The following is a 21,914-nucleotide window of genomic DNA, read 5'->3' on the forward strand; positions in this document are numbered from 1 at the left end:
CCCAATGCATGTTGAATTAATTGAAGTGCTATTCATGTTCCAGTTCTTTATCTCCTTGGAAACAGAGTCCATCTTATATAACCTTTGCACTTAAAGCTTTTGGACATTGCTATACAGAAGGGATGCATCTTATTTTTAACTGGCAAGATTTTGTCCAATATAACAATGTAGGTGTAACAGTGAGAAATAAAAAAGAAAAGGTAACTGTGTCCAGAATGATGTATGGTTATTTATCTAGTTAAAGGCTTCTAAAGCAATTATTTCAGTGTGTGTGTTTTATTTTTAATTCTGTTCTCTTTTGGACACATGCCATAGGAAAAAAGGGCAGGTATGGTCAGGAAAGGCAGCACCATAGGTCTGCAGTATAAATCAGAAATGTCCTGCTACTCCCCTTGATGGGTGGGGGCACATACATACACAAGTTTGGATGTTGATGTGTTATAAACTTCTTGGCTACTCTCTTGCTTTTGGATAAATCTGGGGTTCCTTTCCAAAATCTAATGCAGTTATTAAGCCTGAGACTTCAAGATGCTCTTCAAAATGATCTTGATGCCCTGGGTATGATTCCCTTAAGGCAGTTAATAATACCAATATTTTAACTCTGCATTTTTAGTTTAGTTATAACTCTCTCACTTGTTATAATCTACTATATGATTACTTTTGTTACTTGTACTATTGCAGCCTTTCTCTTTGGGCCTCTGCTGAAAAAGAGCTACTGCCAAGTCGGACAAACCCGGTTAACAAATGTCAAATAAATAAATAAATAAATAAATAAATAAAGATGCAGGACATGAAATTAGTTTGGCCTGGACCTTTTGCAGAGGCTTTATGAGCTGTTTCTTTAAGTGTCACTGCTGAATGACCTGTAGTCTGTGTCATGGACACCCTAAAGCACCACTTGAAGAAATTCGGCATTTCTGCAATGGCCACATCCAGGTTGAACTTTGCATTAATGTCCCTTAAAAAAATGGACCAGATTATAAAACATATTTTTGAGTATGGTTACCTGCTATCAGTTAAATATGTTTGATATGTCTTACTTAGTAAAGATGATCTGTAGTACACTTTTTGGGGGTGTTACACCTGGTCACAGTAGACTTGATAAGGAGGTACTAATGAGAAACCTCGAGCACTTGTGTTTGTAAGGTAACCTTGTGGCACTTTGCCAAACAGGGTTACCTTACAAACTCATAGTAAATGTGATCTTGATGCCCTGTGTTTGATTCCCTTAAGGCAGTTAATACTATCAAGGTTTCAGGTCGCATCTGAAACAAGAACTTCTGATTAGCCGGTTTAGTGTTGTTAACACATATAATAATAATAATAATAATCATAATTAAAAAAAACTGTCACAAGTAGCCATAAGGCAAATTAAAGGAAAATGCAGTCTATAAAACAGAAATAGAGGTGAACAGACAATAATTCTAAACAAAAACTTTGCTTTATTTTTGATCAGTGAATTATATTGAAACAGAATAGTTACGAACAGATAAATTACTGTATTTAAAGCTTTGATTAATTAACCTTCTCGTTTATAGGCATGCTTTGAAATGTCTTCAGGTTTCATTCTCAGTGTTATGGTTTGCACATAGTCACTAATCAAACTGTTAGCTATGCTGTTTATGTAGCAATTAACCATTATCCCATTAGTTAAATTGTTTTACTGTTTGTTAAACATTTAGTAAGCAGGTCAGCTCACAAGCCACAATGTGCCTGTTTTCCAAGTGACCTGAGAGAGTGTAAAGTCAAGGCAACAGTAAATGAATCAAGATAAGCTCTGCAGGAACCCAGGTATTGCAGCCAGTCAAAGGTAGGAAACAGGGATGCAAAGCACATAAAATAAAGGCAGCAGGCTGAACTTGCTTGCAAAGACTGCAATCAAATCTCCGCAGTCCCGATTTGGAGAGAAGTTTCCCAAGTGCTGTCTCCAAACAGATCCATTTATATTTTAAATCCTCTATTTTAGTCCTTGAACTATAAGGAGGAGGAAATGTAAGGTAGCTATTAGCTGAAATTTTCTAGCCCTGAGGAATTTCCACTCGCTGCTTCTCCAGTCAAATAAAGAAGGCAGAAGTGCACCGACAGCTGGAAGCCATGTGAAGGGGTGTCTAAAGATTAACTTTGTTTATCTAAAGCATCATTAAAGTTTAAACTTAAAAATAACAACCTCACAGATGAGGCACCTTGATCCCACAGGGTGCATAGAGCATCAAAGCCATATCATTATAATATTAACAATGGTTCATTGCTATGCACAGAATAATTAAGGTTATAAATCATACTAGAGGTAAAAGGCAGAGGCACACAAAGTTATGGAAAGGGGGCCAGCTGAGCATCCCCCAACATTTTTTTTTTCTTTTTCATTACTATAATAACAATTTCAAATACATCTGTGTACTCTGAGTCACAGAAAGTGTTTGATTGCTCACGTCTTTAAAGACGTCCCCTTACAGATTAAGATGGTTAATTCATTCTGTATAGATGATGACCAAAAAATAAAGTTGAGTTAATGTCATTGCATGATTATGCACACCAGTATATTAGAAAGCAGTAAAATTCATTACACTGAAGAAATACACATTTTGGTTCAGAAATGTCAGTATTGTGCATTTTTTTATGTACAACCCAACTTTCCATTTTTTCAGGAAATACTGTCCCTCACTGTTACATGGTGATATAAGTACATGGTGTGTGAAATTTACTGCCACATTATGGAATTTTGTATTCCTTCTAGAGATGCTAACTTTTGGGCCTCCCCAGGAAATAGGCTATGCCTACTGGAACTAAACTGGTCAAAAAATTGAAAAATAAATAAATGTATGCAAATATGGGTCAAAATTCAGGTAAAGCACACCAAAGATCCTCAGAAAGAGGGGAAAAGTACAGTTTTGTACCTACCATAAATGTAGACGTTCGAGTGTATACCCTGCTGCAGTCATCACACTTGGGTTATCCTGTCGTCAGGCGGTCCCGCAGTCGGCCTGAATTCCAAAGTCTTGGACCGGCGTCGGTTGCTGTCGCTTCTTCCCTGACGTCAGTGTGCCAGGGGTATATAAGAGGCATCCGACGCCATTTTCTACAGCTTTTCTTGCCCCAGTTGTCAGGTGCCCCCCAAAAGGTGGTCAGTAGATAGTACCAATAATAAAAGTTTATCACAAACAAAACATCCCTCCAGCTATAAGCAAATACACCACAAAGGTTGTATCAGATTTTAAGGTATTGAAAGGTTTTAGTTAGGTCAGAGAGGATGGAGGGAGGGTAACCTGGACTGCAGCAGGGTATACACTTGAACATCTACATTTATGGTAGGTACAAACCTGTACTATGTTCATCGTGTTACCCTGCTGCAGTCATCACACTTGGGTAGAATCCCAAAGCTAAGGATGGGAGGTGGAGTCAAACAGGGTTAGTGGAGGCTAGAAGGCCCTGCAAAACTGCAGTGGCAAAACCAGCTCTAGTCTTAGAGTAAAGTGGTAAGTGATAGTGTTTGGTGAATGTGTGTACTGAACTCCAAGTTGCAGCTTCCAGAATATCCTTGGTTGGGACCTCCCTGAGGAAGGCTGTAGATGTAGCTGCTGCCCTGGTAGAGTGGGGCTTTATGCTAGCAGGAACTGGTTTTCCATGGTGGGTGTAGCAAAAATGTATGCAATGTCCCATCCATTTCTAAATGGTCTGTTTTGAGATAGCCTTTCCTTGTGATGCTGTAGCATAGAATACAAAAAGCTGGTCAGATTTTCTGAAAACCTTAGTTTTATCCAAGTAGTAACGTAGCTGCCTGTGAATGTCCAAGGAATGCAGGAGTCTTTCTCCTTTGTTCTGTGGATTTGGAAAGAAGGTGGGTAAATGGATGGTTTCACTTAGAGACACATTGAATACCACCTTAGGCATAAAAGAGGGGTTAGTTCATAGAGAAACTCTGTCTTGATGAAAAATGAGGAAAGGCTCCACTGCCATTAGCGCCTGAAGCTCTGAGACTCTTCTGGCTGAAGTAATTGCTAGCAGCAGGGCAGTCTTCCATGATATAAACTTTAAGTCAGCTAAGAAAGCTGGTTCAAAAGGAGGTAGCGTAAGTTTTTCCAGAACAAAATTGAGGTCCCAAGTTGGTATTGGTGCTCTCCTGGGAGGCCTAATGTTTTTGGCCCCTCTGAGAAACTGCCTTAGAAGTGGATGTGAAAATAAGGGAGGATCCATGTTGTAGTGAGCTGAAATAGCTGAGACGTGGATTTTAATAGATGAAAAAGAAAGGCCTTTGTGTAACATCTCAGTTAAATATTGTAGAATCTGAGGTATGTCTGGCTGAAGGGTATTTTGGCCTTTAGCTTGGTTCCAGGCGCAAAACCTTTCCATTTGTCTGAGTAGGCTTTCCTGGTGCTGGGCCTCCTGGCTTCCAGAATAACCTCCATAACAGGAAAGAGGAGCTGGCTGGTTACTTAGGTGATTTGCCATGCAAACAAATTTAAGGTTTTGAGCCGGCTGTGTAGGATCTGACTGTCTTACTGTGTGAGCAGATGAGTAATTTGTGGTAAAATCCATGGTGGGCCCTGGGCCATATTCCTTAATAGTGGGTACCAGTGCTGGCGTGGCCAGTCTGTTGCAATGAGTATCATTCGGGGTCTCTCCATCCTGACTTTCAGCAGCACCTTTGTGAGAAGGGGCAATGGAGGGAAGGCATATACTGTTAGCATTTTCCAACTGAATGAGAGTGCGTCCACTTTCCAAGCTTGATGGTGAAATGTCCTTGTGCAAAATTTTGTTAGCTGATAGTTTTTTGGGGGGGCTGGCAAACAGGTCTATGTCTGGGTGGCCCCATTTTTGAGTTATCATTGCAAATACTTGTGGATCCAGTTTCCACTCGTGGGGATCCATGATGTTTCTGCTTAGGTCATCTGCCAATGTGTTCTTTTTTCCTGGCAGGAATTGAGCATGTAATTGAACTTGGTAAGCCAGTGCTGTGTTCCACAAGGTCATTGCTTGCCTGCATAGAAGGTAGGAGTGTGTACCCCCTTGTTTGTTTATGTACCACATTACTGTGGTGTTGTCTGTCCTTATTGTAAGCTGTCCTGGATGTAATAGGTCCTTGAAGGCTGTCAGGGCATTCTGTACAGCTAGCATTTCTTTTTGATTGATGTGCAGATTCCTTTGATCTGCAGTCCATGTGCCTTGAACGCACTGTCCTGCCATGTGTGCCCCCCCCCAGGCATAGTCCGATGCATCTGTTGTCATAGTTTGCCTGGCTGGGGGTAAGGTGAAAGGCTGACCCTTGTTGAGGTGACATGCCTGTGACCACCATAGAAACTCCTGTTGAAGGCAGGGAATGAGAGGTATCATTGTTTCCAAGCTGTGGTTGTGTTGAGTCCATACACTTTTTAGGTACCATTGTAATTTCCTCATATGCAGTTTTGCAAATGGTATTAGTAGTATGCAAGATGCCATGAAGCCCAAGGCCTGCAGAATTTTTCTTGCAGGGAGTTGGGTCTTTGTTGCCATTGTTTTGAAGTATTGAGTTAATTGTAGTTGTTTGTCTGGCGTCAGATAAGTCATCTGGGCCGTTGTATTCAAGCTGGCACCCAGGAATGTCATATTTTGTGAGGGCACTAGTTCTGATTTCTTTTCATTTACTGTGTACCCTAGGCAACTTAGAAGGTGTTTTACAAAAGCCAGATGTTGTAAGAGAATGACCTTGCTTTCTGCTTGGATGAGGCAGTCGTCCAGGTATGGGTATATTTGAATTCCTCTTTGTCTGCAGTATGCAATTACTGGTGCCAGGCATTTTGTGAAGACCCTGGGCGCAGTAGATAAGCCAAAGGGCAGTGCAGAGAATTGGTAATGGGTTGAACCTGCAATTAAATGGATGTATCTTCTGCAATTTTGTCTGATAGGGACATGCAGGTATGCCTCCTTGAGGTCCAAAGTTACTAGCCAAGCTTTCTTGCCCAACATGGGAAGAAGCTGCTGTAGTGTTAGCATCTTGAATTTGGGTACTTGCAAGAAGGTGTTCAGAATTGAAAGGTCCAGAATGGGTCTCCAAGCATTGCATTGTCCTTTCTGGGGACTAGAAAGAGCCTTGAGTAAAATCCTTGGCCTTGTTCCTGTGTAGGTACCAGTTGAATGGCTCTCATGTCCATGAGAGCTGTAATTTATTTTTGTGCCTCTGCCCATTGATTTTGTGGCAGGTTTGGCATTCCTTTTATCCTCGGCAAGGTGTGAAAATGGAATCTGTATCCTTGTGAGATAATGTCTAGGACCCATTTGTCCTTTGTGACGATGCGCCAGTTGTCTGCAAAAAGTGCTAATTTTCCTCCCAAGGGAGCTGCCAAGAGAGTTTTGCTTGGCAGTTTGAGGTGTAAGTCATTGTGTTTGCCTTCTAATAGTTTGGAATCTGTCTTCTCCTCCCTTCTGTGTTGCAGTGCCCCATTGGCGAGGTTTGTAAGGGATTTGTGCTTGTCCTCTGCCCCTTGGGCACCTGTATTTACCCCTCTGTGGTCTGTCAGAAGCTGGAAAGGACCAATTTTTTGTTGGCCAATTTCTGCTGAAGTGTGGGGGCTGTACCTGTAAGAAATCTTTGACCGTCTGCATAGATTTTGCCTTATCCTCCATTTTCTTTAAAACCTCTTCTGCTTTAACCCCAAATAAGACATCCTGCTGTAAGGGTGCATCTAGTAACTTTGCTTTAACATGATCAGGCAGAGTTTGTTCCTTTAACCAAGCATGCCTAGGTATAACAGACCTAGTAACAGCTGCTCTACAGGAAGCTTCCAAGGAATCAAATCCACATTGTAAAGTATGTTTGCCCACCTGTTCAGCTGCATGCAACAGATCCTGCATTTCCTTGAATTCAGACTGCTGAGTCAGGCACTCTATAGTATCTATCTAGTTTGGCTGGAGCAGGAGGCAGAGAATCTGGATTTAGACTAGATTCTAAGTAAACATCATCCACAATGTCTAAAACTGGGGGATAGCAAGTGGTCTGTGCTGAGGGAGTAAAAGAAACTCTCGGAGCCTTTTCTTTTAGTCGGAGTAGTCCTGACCTTCCCAGTGGAAATGTTCCCTCATGGTATGTAAGGTTTCCCCAAAGGAATAGTCTTCAGGGGGAGAAGCTGAAGGAATGGAATCTTCAGCATCAGAATCTTCATAAGGGGGAAAGGAGTAATCCTGTTCCTCAGAGGAGCCTGAGGAAATAGACACTTGATCAGAGGAGGCATAATCCTCCTCTTGTCCAGGCCTCTTGTCGGGGAACCCCTGATTAAAGAAATCAAATCTTCAGCCATTTTAAGCATCTGTTTCTTAGGCATGGGGCCTTGAACTGGAGACTGAAGTGCAGTCTTTTTTGGTTTTAGAGGAGTCTTAAGCTTAGCATAAGATTTTATTGGGAGAGTAGTCGGTCTGAAGACACCTTCTGAAACCGAAGGTGTTTCTACAGCACCGGCTTCTCCTTCTGCAATGTCGTCGGTAGGGCCTAAAGAAAATGGCTGTGTCGGCCTAGAACTCTCTGCTAGAGAATCTGAAGCAGTCTGGGGTTCCAATTCTGTGGTAGCCAGGGGCTGCGTAGGCACCTCACTGAAAACCGGAGAACTGGCGACTGGCCCAGCCGAGGCCTCGGAGTCTGGCTTGGATCTAGGCTGCCTGTCTTTATCTTTGTGTTTTTTATGCACGCCGGTAGTCGGTTGCTCCGACAGCATAGTGTAATTAAATTTCCTACCGAAGTAGTGTCATGCGAAATCAAAGCGTCGCTTTATAGTTCGCTTATTGAACCTAGCACAAAACCGACAACCAGTGATGTCGTGGTCTGGGCCTAGGCAAGGTATACAATAAGAATGAAAGTCCTTATGAGGTATTTGCTTCCCACAAGAAATGCAATTGTTAACTTTTTCTGACATCGGACTGAGGCAAGAAAAGGTTCCCCAATGGGGTACTTGGCTTTGAAGACTTTGGACTGAAACTCGATTCGAAAATCTCAGGTGTCGGCCGACTGGCACTTGCGAACTGCTTCTGCTTTGGGCACTGCGCGGCAAGAAAGACTGAAGAAAATGGTGTTGGATGCCTCTTATATACCCCTGGCTCACTGACGTCAGGGAAGAAGCGACAGCAACCGACGCCGGACCAAGACTTTGGAATTTAGGCCGACTGCGGGACTGCCTGACGACAGGATAACCCAAGTGTGATGACTGCAGCAGAGTAACACGATGAACATCAAGTGTACATCTGCTACCTTACACTTTGCTGAATGCACTGAGCATATAATCTAACCTGGCTTCACCAAAATGGTAAAATGTGAGCTTCAGGGTAAGAAACACAGGTCAAGGACACTGACTGTATTTGTAAACAACACCATCAATTATCATGGATGTTTGTTGTGAAAGATGCTGCCTTCCAGCTGCAGTACAGTGGGTTTCTTTATTTGCATTTTATCGTATGGTAGTAACTGGGTGTATAGTACGGAACCATTTTATCCATGACTTAGTGGCAGCAGATCAGATAACACAAAACAAGTTGGTATAAAGTTTATAAATACTGGTTTAACAAACAGAGCATTCTGTAAACCTTTGCAACTATACAGGAGTAAGGAGTTCAAGTAAAGTGATACCAGGGGACGGAGGAGGGAGGGTACAGGGATGTAAGAGTGACATTATGGGTACGGGAATATAAGAGCAACATTGTGAGAAGAACATTAGCAACTAACCTGAAAGCAATGGCATCTGAAGAAGTGGTAAAGGAGTACTTCCATAAAGAGAAGGCATGTAAGACTTCTGATGACTGAGTTACCCACCTGGGGGAAATTTGTCGAGGGCTTCCTCAGTGCTACAAAGTGCAGACTGTAGTGGTGCTCTGCAAGGTCTTAGTTTCCGATGGGTGAGGTAGTGGTTAATTTATGAGAAAGGGTAGATGGAAGCTGAGGGACAGAAATTTATAAAGGAAAAATGTCTCTTTTCATGACAGAGAGGGTGTTTGTTGAGTTTAAGAGAGTACAGGAGAGAGTGGCTAATGAGCAACAGATTTTATTTGCAGACTTCCGGAGTATCCAGAAATGATAATAGCTTCCTAGGTAAAATAATGATAACACATACTCCGATCCTGGGAATAGGGACAAGTTTTTTGTGATTTATTTATTTTTTTCATTTATTTATATATTTGTTTATTTTAATTGTGTTGCTTTTAAGGTTATGGAATGAAGAGGTTCATTAGCAGAACAGTGGTTAGATAGCTGTTTGCAGAATGAGTAGCTTTGATTTTAGACTGGATTTGCTTAGCTAACTGATTGCAAAGGGTAAGAAAAGCTTTGCAGAAGGCAGTTACCTTCCCTGATAGCAGAGATGAGCTCAGACCTGGTATATGATAATTACAGACTATCTCTAGTGAGGGTTACAAGTGCAAAGGTTTCAATATGGTAGAGGGGTGGGGTGCAGCGCATCAGCCATCCAGATATCAATCTGACAGCATCACTGCTAGGCTATGTTACAAAACTAAAACAACAAGAAAAGAACTGGGGACTTCCTAAGCTAAATAATCTAATGTCTGCTCCCCTGCAGCTTTCATATGTAATTCAGTCTAACGCCCATGGTTTCTGGGCTGCTGTCTTGTTGCAAACTACATCTAATACTTAAGTGTACTAAGTTAAATCATTTACATAGGTTGCCTCACTGCATGCTAACAATCTTAAATGAGGGAAGTATTATAGTATATTACCTGTCCATACTTTTCTTATAACATGAACTAGCAGTTCATTGTAAGATATTTACCCAATTCCTGCTGGAGAAGCTGGTGTGTATCAAATGTTTAAAAAAAAAAAAAAAAACATCTGAACTGGCATAAATGTCAAGCATTTATGAAATTCAAATAATTAAGTATAACAATGAAAATTCAACCCTATCACCCACAAGCTTCTAACTTGAGGACTAATAACTCGTTGCTTTCTACAAGTATAAGTCAAGGAATGTTGACTTTTTTCTATATTTTTACATCTGACCCCTATGGACAACTCAATGTGATGAAGGTGAGAGATAAATCTGGAAAATTCCCTGTTGTCATATAAAACTGGTCTGTTAAAATGCCTCAAAAAATATATCTATATTGCTAGTCAGGGCTGAGTACAAAAATTTGAAAATTATGTCTGGACAGTCTAAATGCAGACACAAGTATGCTAATAATAGTACCACAAATTCCCCTTCGAGAAAAGACAATGAGGAACCTAACCTTACCTGAAGCAAATGAAAACACATTATTCTCCAGGCCACATGCATTAAAAATATGGATTGGCAGAGATGAAGTGACTTGGTGAAAGACTGCTACTGTTAAATCAAAGAGCAAGAAAACAAACCCTGCATATCCCCAAATGAATTAAAATGAGGAGATGAAGCAGAAAAGGAGTTGCCAAGACAAACATAGTTAAAATGGAAAACAGAAGCATGCTGCAGCTTTCCTGGGTAATGGTATGATTAACAAAAATTGCTGAGCCAAACACACACACACACACACACACACACACACACACACACACACACACACACACACACACACACACACACACACACACACACACACACACACACACACACACACACACACACACACACACACACACACACATGGATACACTCACCGATCATTGCTGTGGCTATCTGCTGCCTAGGATCATATGGGCACTTTCCTTTGCCACATTCGGTATGTTCAACCTTCAGAATCTCATCCTATGGGAGAAAGGAAAAAAATATGTGTTGAGTCTTGTATGAAAAGATCTGTTACATTTCAGTTGGAAGCAGACTGAATTATTAATAATGAAGTCTGAAAAACGCATCAAGATACTTTGTCTGGAGTTCCAAAAAGCAGTGGTCAAGTTCAAGACTGTGTTAGGAACTGCATACAGTTATAAATATCTCATCCAACAGTTATGCACAAAATGAAATGTACAGTTCTAAGATGTATTTGGCTAGTTTTTATAGCACTTAGGTTTCCAGAGCAGTACGTAGACATGTGGTCACTAAGTTTATGCTTGTAGTGTACAATATACCTGATGCAAGCAATCAGTCAGTTATGATTTGGTGTGCTGCCCCTCTCTAAGATCACCCTGTGGTGGTGGGGGAAGAAAGGTATCGTCAAATTGTAGGTGAAGCCATAGCAGACCCCAGCAGTAGCATACAAATTACAGAGGGAGGGTACACAGACAGAGTATCTGTTAAGTAAAAGACTACATAACCATGTTTTCTGCCATGCACCATAAGCAGACCAAACCCACCTCTATTTGTCTCTCTCTCTCTCTCTTTAGGCTTACAACTTTGCACTACCAATGAATCAAGGAAATGATTTAACATTTTTCTACAACCACCAGTGTCCTTCCAAGCTTCTTTCTTGCTCTGTCTTTCCCATTTCAAGATTTCCTGTAGCAACTCTTATCTCTCTACCTCTTAACATTTTCATTTCAATTTCTCTTTTAAAAGTATCTTTCTGATGATTGCATCTGCTGTCTCTGAGAGATACCTCAAACTTCTGCCATCAACTTCCCCCCAAAGGCTGGAGTTGGGGAATGGGCAGAGAGGGGGGTAGAGGGCTCAGTACAGTGCCATCCTGACAGCAGTGTGAAAAGTTATGCATCTCCCATGATCCTGCTCCCCCCAACAGTGAATTCTGTTTTTTTTGCTCAAGAATGGAAACATCAGTGCCCACCAGGGTCTCATACTGCCCATCCCCCACCCCCAGGTAGAAGGGCTGGCAAAACCATCACTTTCCCTATCATCCATGCCAACTCCTTAAGAACTGGGTATGGAAACCAAACCCAGGTCGCATGAGTCACATTAAGTGCTCCTTCCCTGGCTCACCTCCTTTTCTTCTTACTTAAGTCACCAACCTTTATACTATGCAGGCCTACATGTGGACTAGTCCCCCAGTAATCTGCAGATTGCAAATGCCTTTATGTAGGGTATCTCAGCTTCTATGCCTCTGTCCTACTGCAACATATTCTGCCCATCTTGCTCCTATTTTCTGCCGTCCCATGACAGTCTGCTATCCTACAAGGCTTTAGCCCCTTTAAATGTACCCCATCTGACTGACAACTCTACATTGTGACAGGTACCAGCAAAGTTCTCAAACATTTCAGGGCTTGTCTCCTGCTTGCATCCCAGCCTGGTAACATCACGTTCTGTACTCTGCTTTGTTATACCCATCTCATTTTATCTTTTTAAACTGTTTGTGCAAACTGCACACATTACTCAATAAAACAGAAGAATAAACCATTTTCCACTATAGTCACTCAGAATATCTTCTCTAATGCTTAATTTCTTATCGTGCTCTCTGACTCTTCCCACCCACCAAGTAACATGTCATTTCCCCCTGCATACTTATATTTCATACGTCACTTGCACCACAATTGCGTTTCTTTACTATATATTTGTTTTCTGGTAGTCTGCCTTAACACTGTTAGTGTTCTCCTCACCCTTTGTGCATCATTAAAAAAGAGTGGTCAAAGTCTAACTCAAACTCCCTCTAACATTTAATCCCACGGGTTTCCTCTGAACCAGCCCTTAGTAGTGCTAGTCTCACATAACCTATTCTGTTTTGCAGTCACATCAGACTAACCCCTGGACCTCACTGTCTGTCTATTTCTTCATATCTTTTAAGCCACAAGATCCAAAATAAGCACTTAAATGCACCAAAATATTTTAATGTCCGAGGCATTTGAGTTCTGTATTCATAACAATAAAATCGACATCACTGAACATCAGTGAAATCAACCTGAAACCCTGCATTCTTGTTCCTCCTGTCATTATCAGCAAATTGCAAGGCCATAGGGATGATGGGTTAGGTAATCATTTGGTGGTTGTGGGCCTGATCTCTTTCTGATCTCCAATAAGTCCAACATCTCCCAGGTTACTGAGACTCAATGCATCTTTGATAATGACAGTAAACTGTGCTGATATGTAATATGTAGTCTTTGAATGCAAAAAAATTGTACATTACTACAGTTAATGTACTTCTACTGCTGCCCCCCCCCAAAAAAATAAATAAAAATAGAGCTCATTATTTTTTTATTTTTACTTTTGTTTCATTAGATCTCCTCCTATATGGCCACCCTTCACTATATGAACTTGGGTGGTTAACTTACACTGAAAAAGCAAGCTTCAATCTTGTCTAAGCAGGATACTTCCAAAGTTAACTTTCGTGCAAATGGTTTTGAAGTACACCAAGTCAACCAGGACACTGAGGCCACATCTTTTTGGCTGGAAGCATAAAAAAACCCTTGAACTACACAATTGTAAAAGATGGGATTCTAGTCATCAGGGATCATAAACAGGATTCAGTATCAGAATCCTCCTCTCACATAAAACAAAAATACCAAAATTTGTTTGTGGGGGGATGGGGGCTCAGTTCTCCACAACACTTTTTTTAATAGATCCCAGTTTTGATGCTTAATGCCTGGGATCCCATTGTTTCAGACTGTGTAGTCTGTGAGAAATTCAACCCCTTTTGGGGAAAAAATACCCAATTCCTAAGTGTTTCCACTTGAAATGAGTCATTCCTGTGCTTTAGTTGTATAGTGCAAGTCAAAAAGCCTGGAGTTCCCTGTGCACTTAACCATTCTCATACTTAATCAGAAACTAAAGCTATCACTTTTTGTTTGAACTTTTAAATACTGAGTAGACCCCAGCTCTGAATCAGAATGAAGTTCTCAAAGCATGTAACTACTTCCTAAATCTACTTCTGCCCTTGCAGGGCCGATTCCCCCTATATACATGAGGAAGTTGAGTGCAAGCAGTATTCAGGGCTTAACAGTGACCTATAACTGGCAACACTGAAATGCAATTCACTGATTTGCACAAGTATTTGAACAATCAAACACTCCTCCCACTAAGATATGTTATATTCTACAGTCTCATGGTGGTTCACCATTATGAGAGAGGCTGAGGGATCTTCCCTTTCCTTGCTCATATGAACTTAGTGGATATAAAACTTGCCATATATGATAAGTGAATTCCTTTTAGAGTTCATTTAATTTACTCATTTTAATTTCTGATAAACTCTGTCAATTGTGAGAATGCATTTTTTGTTTTCACAAAGATGGTTCTTGGGATAGACAGTACTTGGGATTGGAACAACTGGTAATAAAATTAAAAGCAAATATCTTAGAGCAAGACCCAGTTTTGCATATCCATAGACAGCAGCTGAACATATCAGCGTTAGATATAGTTAGTATCTAAGCTAGGGGTAGGGGTGGGGATATTCTTGACTAATGACTGACATTTTTCAAGAGAGATCGAGGAGACTCCCTGTTATCTCCTACAATTTAGGTAAGATCAGCTCATGACAGATGCAGGTACAAAGGAAACACACAAAGGGCACTAGCATAAAGCACAGATATTCTGCTTCCATTCTTGAGGTTCCTGTCTCATAGCTGCTTGGCCAAAGCACAGGTTTGATCTCGGGTTACTGCCTGTGCAGAGCCCACATATTTCTATGAGTTTTTTTCCACCATGTAATCTAATTTTTTCCTGCTTCCTCAAAACACAATACCTGATTATTTACTCTAAATTTCCAAAGGCTATTGCATAAACCTTTCCCTTCTTCATCTGTTGCATGGCTGAAAAGGATGCATGAAAAGCCATTTTACTTACCTGGATAATAAAATTAAAATACACAGCCACTTGAATGTCACAAGGTGACAAGCATGAAGGTGAGTAAAGGGCATACAAGAAGTTCTCCACCTTTCAGTATGGAAGTTCAGGCGTGTACCACACATACTTTTCCCCCTAAGTGAGATTATACTAGACTGAGAAAGGTATAGCTCTAACAGTCATATTCTGTCATGAAATGTATATCATGTATTGCAAGACAGCTACTCTCAGCATTCTAAAATGACATTTACAAAATTTCCCACCATGCATAACACCTCCCTCATTAACTACAATATTTTTTCAGATGAATTAGACCTTTTGTGAGCATTTATTTTTTGTGAAAGTTAAAAAGTATGTTATTTTATGGCCTCCTATAACTCATAATAACTTACTACTCCATCGGCCTATGGGGAGTGCTACATTGCAAACACTACTCATTATTCTATATATATTTTCTCTGACATTATATATGTTCTGAGGTGGTACTGCACACAAAGTAGACCCAAGGAAAGTACAGTATATTGTACTTGTGTTCTGACGTGATACATAAATGCGTGCACATAAAGGTGTGTCCTGACATGGCATAATTGCATGTGTGCACATAAAGGTGTTTTTATTACAAATGTAAGGAATAAAAACATTCAAAGCAATCTAAACTAATTTCAAATTGTTCACATGTGAAAGTTTTACAACCAGTTAAGGTTTTCATGGTAAAAAAAAACATAAGTAAGGTTTACTTGCAGTGTTGTTAAAAAGAAACATCCCAAATCATTCACTGTGGTGGAAATAGCATTCCTATATTTACCGCTACAGTGTGACACCCTTGTACTACTCGGCATCATTAATCTACATGGCATTACATGGTGTAATAACTGTATGTTATCACTAAAAGGAATCATGCATTACCCACAAGGGAAATTACTTTTTTCAAAGTATAGTAAGGAAGCTTGAAAGTTTAGTCAGGGACAAGTATTCCGAATTGCAGAAAACCTGCAATTTGCTTAGTTTAATACAACCAAGCAGTGCAACAGCAGAAGTATTTCATGCGCAGTTTCTGCACACAATGAGCCACAATGCCTTCTATATGACTTGGGGGCCATGACACACATGGGATAGCTGTCGTGCTTCATTTAATAAATTGTGTTAGTGGCTGTCATAAATTCTGTGTAATGGTTACATCATGTGTAACCTGTTGGTGGTACTACTACACAGACCACGATACTGTTGTAAATATCCACATTTGATGAAAATAACAAACTATTTTGTATGTGTGCACTCCTTGTGTGGGAGGGCTGCATTGACATTTACCGCAATGCAGTTTATTCTCTGTAGTGCAGCATATAACAAAAACATCCAATTTGGCTCAAATTACAGAACGCCACCATACATGTCTAAAAAAAACTGTAGGGTTTTACTCATCACACAACCTGAGTGGATGCTGCAGAAAGTTCCTGAGAAGTAAAACACATTGGGCACAGGCAGTTCACCTGATAACTTAAGGATTTATTACTCATAGCCCTCCTGCAGGTTCAGTGGTGCAATACATATCATACATAGTAAAGGAGGTGCTCTCCCATATTGGTGAGTACCACGTCCATTATGTTTGAACCTCTGGTGAGTGTGCACACTGTGTGGTCAAGGGTGTTTGTGTTAATAAAATCCAGGAATTCTGGTGCCTGTGAGTCATACCTTTCAACCTCTTAGAGCAAGAAATATGGACAAAGCCATAAATAAAAGTGGTACAAAGGCCCAAAATAGGGACAATTTTTAAATATTGCTCTTCGAAAACTAGAACATTGATAGAATAACAAGTTTTTCATTAGCATGAATTTTCTGAAGGGTATAAAGTCTGAAACTCAAATGTCTGTCATTATTTTCTAACTTAAATCTTGAATGATTTACCACTAATTTGCCAGAAAAACACAATTTTATGAAAGAGACCAAAAATATGAGGCAAATATCTGGACATTCTGTGTAAATCTGTACAGTTATGAGGTATGCTGTGAGTATGAGGCAGTGTATGTTTCCCAGTTTATACAGGGATAGTTAAAGTCTCCCATGAATGGGGTACTTAGTTTAATGGTGAGCGTCTGTAGTAGCTCTAGGTATGAGCTATGGTAGTTTAGGTTCATAGGTTCATAGGTAGGTACTAAGCTATCGGCCCAAGGGCCTAAGTAAGCCTAGCCAACAAGGTTCCCTGGATTACGCCACCCAAGAAAGTTATTTTCCTGTGCCCCTGTTGAGCAGAACCACAGAAGTGATCCTCAGGGTGTATTTCCTATTTCCCATCCACTCATCAAGACTTTTCTTGAAGAGTGCTAATGAGGAACTTTGCTTGACATAGACGAGTAGCTTGTTCCAGAGTATGGGAAGTCTCTGGGACAGGAATCTATCCCTCCAGCATGTCCTGTTTATTGTGGTGACAAGGCTTAGGTCCCTAGAGCATGTAGCTTGGAGGGATTGAGAATTCTTTAGGTGTAGCATGTCCAACAGCTCTGGGTTTGACATAGCTTTATATGTTAGGCAGAGATCACCTCAGAGTAGGCAATATGCTATGGAGTAAAGCTGGGTTTTTTTGAGACTGCCAGTGTAGGGCATCTGTTTGAAGCCAGTAATCCTCTTTGTGAGGTACTTCTGTGGCCTTTCCAGCTGCTGCAGATGTCTTGTGAGGTACATTTCAAAAGGGGTGTTGCACTCTATAATGGGCCTAATGAGTGTCGAGTAGAGGGGAACATTGACCTCTTTTTTCCTGGATGAGAACCCTTTTGTGATGAGGTGTGCCATGTAGAAGGATTTCCTGACTACTGTGGTGATGTGATTATCAAAGGAGAGAATACTGTCCACCTCGGTCCCAAGGTCTCTTATCACACATTCGGCATTAAGTAGACTGCCACCTATGTAGTAGTTTATGGGTACAGAGTTTTTACCAAAGGGGATGACAATGCACCTTTTGGCACTGAGCTTGAGGCTATGGCTCTAACACGAGTCATCTGTCTCAGTGAGGCCCTTCTGTAGGATGTCCACATCATTTGGGGACTCGATTATGGCTCCTAATTTGCAGTCATCTATGAACTTCATTAGCCAAAGGCCTTCTGTGTTAGCCTATACTTCAGAGAAGTAGATACCAAACAGGAGTGGTCACAGGACTGAACCCTGTGGTACTCCACTTGTCACTGGTTTGAAGTCAGATTTGGAGTCTTCAACTTTTACAGTGTGGGTTCTGTCAGTAAGCCAGTTGGCAACCCATCTTGTGATGTAGGGATTTATACCAAGTTTAGTGAGTTTAGCTATAATTCCAGAATGAGGGATGGTGTCGAAAGCCTTGGCGAGGTCAAGATAGACTGTGTGAACCACCTTACCCTCATCTATGGTTTTAGTGACTGCCTCAAAGAAGTCGATCAGGTTCAGGAGGCATGATCTGCTTTCACAAACTCGAACTGGGTGGGGTCCAGGGTTTGGAGGTTACCGATGTCTTTGTTTATGAGTTCCATAATGATACATTCCATTGCCTTACGGACCAGGCTTGTCAGGCTAATGACATAGCTTTATATGTTAGGCAGAGATCACCTCAGAGTAGGCGATATGCTATGGAGTAAAGCTGGGTTTTTTGAGACTGCCAGTGTAGGGCATCTGTTTGAAGCCAGTAATCCTCTTTGTGAGGTACTTCTGTGGTGGTTCCCCCTTTGTGGAGTGGGATAACTGTTGCTGTGCACCATTTAGCAGGCACAAAGCCTGACATGAGGCTATGATTGAACATGGTGCTTAGGTGGGAGCCAGTTCGTTCTGAAGTTCGTGTAAAATGCAGCCTGGGATGTTGTCCGGTCCCATGGATGCTCTGTTTTTGGCTTTAGATAGTGCAGCTTTTACCTGTGTAGTTGTGATTACAGGGACTCCTGTATAGATATGAGCCCTTTAGGGGTGCGAGGGGGGAAAAGTTAGAACTGAACCTATCTGCCAGGATGTTGGCAATATCAGTTAGTTCTGTAAATTTCATGCTGCTGTGCTGTAACTCAGAGCAGATCTGGGTGCTGCCATTGAGATTCTTGACATAGCTATAGAATGCTTTGTGGTTGCCCTTAGAATCAGTGATGATTTTGTTTTCATAGCTAGCTTTGGAAGATCTTAAAAGGGATCTCAGCTTCTTACTGAGGCTGACCAGACAGCTCCTCCACTCATGGGATTTTACGCTCTTTTGCAACAGTTTCTTCCTTCTGTTGTAGAGTTTGTTTATGGCAGGGGACCACCAGACTGGCTTCCTTTTTTTGGTTCTGTTTGGGATAGCATGATCCATGCACTCGTGTAAGTGCTTATAGAGTGCATTTGTGTAGGATTTAGCAGTCGTAACTGTATTGTCCATCTGCATGGGTGTCATGAAGTTCGCCACTTCTGTCTTAAGAAGCATGAAGTTGGCTTACCGTGGTTTCCTTAATGGGGGGGTGGGGATGGGATGTGGATATCTAGGGTGATTAGCTTATGGTTGTATCTGACCAACGAGGAGTTGACTTCAGGTGTGGAACACCGGTCAATCATGTTGGTAATGACTAGGTCTAGGATATTGTTGCCCCTGGTGGGGGTGTGGATAAGTTGATCCAGGGCATTGTAATTTATGAATTCCAGAAAGCGTTGAGCGAAGGAGTTGCTACATGAGTAGTTTTCCCAGTTAATGGTGGGGTAGTTGAAATTGCCCATTATTAGGGTGTTTGGTTGAACCCTAATATTTTCCAGTATATCAAGAAAAGAGGAGTGGGAATCCTGGGGCATGGTGGGGGATCTGTAGCAAGCTACGATTTGGATTGCAGTTTTGCCCAGAGTTAGTTGCACTTGGATAACCTTGGATGCATTATGCTGAGGAACTAGTCTGGAGGTGTGGATATCCTTAATGAATATGGACACACCTTCACCTTTGGTTTTCTGGTCCAGGTTAGGTGGCCGAAAAGTGTGATATGAGTTACAGTCTGGTAATGCAGGGGTGCTCTCTGGAGCCTTGAGCCAGATCTCAGTCACTGCTTACCTGTTCCTGTTATGGCGGTGAATTTGTCATTTGAACCTTGCCTAAAAAGGGCAATATAGGGGTGGCAAGAGCCTTAGCCACTATCCAGAATCCCAAGGGTGACAGGTGCAGGCCATCTTTGGCAAAGCATAGTGGTCTGTTGACCATGTCGTCCCAGGCAGACGGATACTGGATCCCCTTCGAATGACACCAGAAGCTTAGCCAATTGTTGAAGTCAATCATTTGATCCTTGTACTGCGGTATCATTCTGGGTGATGGCAGGATGCTACTCAGGGTCAGGGTCATACCTGCCTGGGCTACAAGATCGGAGAGCTCTTCCATGTCTCTTTTCATGTAGACCAGGGAGGTATATCTCAGGTCATTCACACCAACATGGACAATGACATAGTCATATTTGTACTTGTTGTGGAGTGACCTGAGTGCATGGGTTATGTGCCGGATCTTGGCACCCGACAGGCAGATGACAGTAACCCTCTCCTTGTTTAGCCTGGTGAGTGGGACATCAGTGTGCCTGACTATAGAGTTACCTATGACTAGTGTGTTTGGTACGTTATTTTGCCTTATGGGCTGTGGTTGAGTGGCACACTGAGTCTGTGGGCTATGTGTCATTTGGCTTGTGTTGGGGGTGAAGGTTGCTTGCGTTTCTGCTTTGGAGGTCTCTGTTGCTTGAGCAGATTATTACTGAGAGCCTCCACGAATGTTTTTGTGTTTCTATGTGTGGATTTTAGTGGTGTAGGTTTAGTGGGACTATGTGATGTGTGTGTTGTGGTGCAAGTGTTTACCTTCTCCTCTTGACTGTCAAGCTCAGTCTTGATTGGAGAGAGCTTTACCTCCAGTTTGGCTACATAAGTGCATCTCTCACAGGTTGTAGTGTTGGGTGGTAGGAGGAGAGGGTTGTCTGTGTACATGTGGCAATTGGTACATTGCCCCAAGATGCCCAGATTCATCAGATAGACAGGAGAGAACACTGGGAGCTGACCCTTGGACATGCCTGAATAAAAAAATATTTTCCTCTAGACAAAGACATAGAGGCTGACCTATAGCTTGCTAGGATATGGTGTGGGACTTTGTCTATGGTGATTTACATGTGGATAAATTCTAGAGCATTCTGCCATTTAACCAACATAAGAGTTATGTTTGTTGTTAATATACATTGAGACGCCTCCACCTTTTGTCCTTGTCTGTGCAGCTGATGGTCAATCTCTGGAGGGTACTGAAGACTTGCACTGCCAGAGTATTTTCTGTGGATTTAAACCATGTCTTGGTAATGGCACAAATGTCTATATCCTCCAGATTGAGGAGAGCTTGTAGGGTATAGAGTTTCTTGTTTAGACTCCTAGCATTAGCAGTAACATCTTTAGTTTTCATTGAGTTTTATTTGCTATGCCGGTAGGTTTGCCAAATTGGCTTTGCCTAAAAAGGCTCTAAGGGGTGGATAACATTTTAGCTAATATTCAGAAGCCTAGGAGAGACAGGTACAGACGTTTCCTTCACAAAGACGTGGTCTGTTAACCATATCCTCCCAGACTGACAAATATTAAATCCCCTGGAAAGACATGAGGAACTACGTCAATTATTGAATTCAATCATCTTTTGTTCATACTGTTGCATCATCCTTAGCAAAGGTAGAACGCTGCTCACTGCAAGGCACATACCTGCTGAGACGGATTCACTTCAGAAGCTCAAAATACTGAAATCTTGAATTTCAGTATCTTGAGCCCAAGAAGCCGAATCCACATAACAACGAAAACTAAAAACCACAAAATTCAAAACCTCGAATACCGGAGGTTTTGAATTTCGCAGTTTTACTACACACACACCATCCTCCACACAAACACACACAATCACTCTACTACACCCCCCCCACTTAAATATTCTCACTCCAAGGTCGCACTACATACAAACACACACAAAACACCACCACCACACAAGTTACATTCTCCTCGCACACACACATCACAGCAACAAAACACACTGGCACACACCACAGCCCCTACCTAAACCCCTTAACATACACACACTTACCTGAATACATGACCATAGCAGAACTTTAGAAGCGTGAAATTCAAAACCTCCGGTATACCAGGTTTTGAATTTTGCACTTCTAAACTTTCGCTATTGCCTGAGACACATTCAGAGAAATCAACAATGTCTCTCTTCATATAGTTAAGGAAAATATGTCTGAGGTCATTAACTCCAACATGGACTATCATACCAGTACCTGTGGTGTGGTGATTTGAGTGCATGCGCAACGTGGTGATTTGGGTGCATGCGTAACTTGGATATCCTGGCAATTAACCAAT

General features: G+C 41.6%; 1 protein-coding gene across 1 annotated transcript in view; it reads right to left on the minus strand.

Annotated features, from left to right (window-relative positions):
• LOC122806852 (semaphorin-3A-like) overlaps window positions 1-21,914 on the minus strand; it is a 1,149,356-nt gene that overhangs the window by 540,786 nt on the left and 586,656 nt on the right. Inside the window, exon 5 of the mRNA XM_044077612.1 lies at window positions 10,598-10,685. Within this exon, the coding sequence (XP_043933547.1) occupies window positions 10,598-10,685 (88 nt within the window). The remainder of the gene's footprint in view (window positions 1-10,597; window positions 10,686-21,914) is intronic.

This window comes from Protopterus annectens, chromosome 7.part0 (genome assembly GCF_019279795.1).
Source record: "Protopterus annectens isolate FY-2018-M chromosome 7.part0, PAN1.0, whole genome shotgun sequence".
NCBI classification, from domain to species: Eukaryota; Metazoa; Chordata; order Ceratodontiformes; family Protopteridae; genus Protopterus; species Protopterus annectens.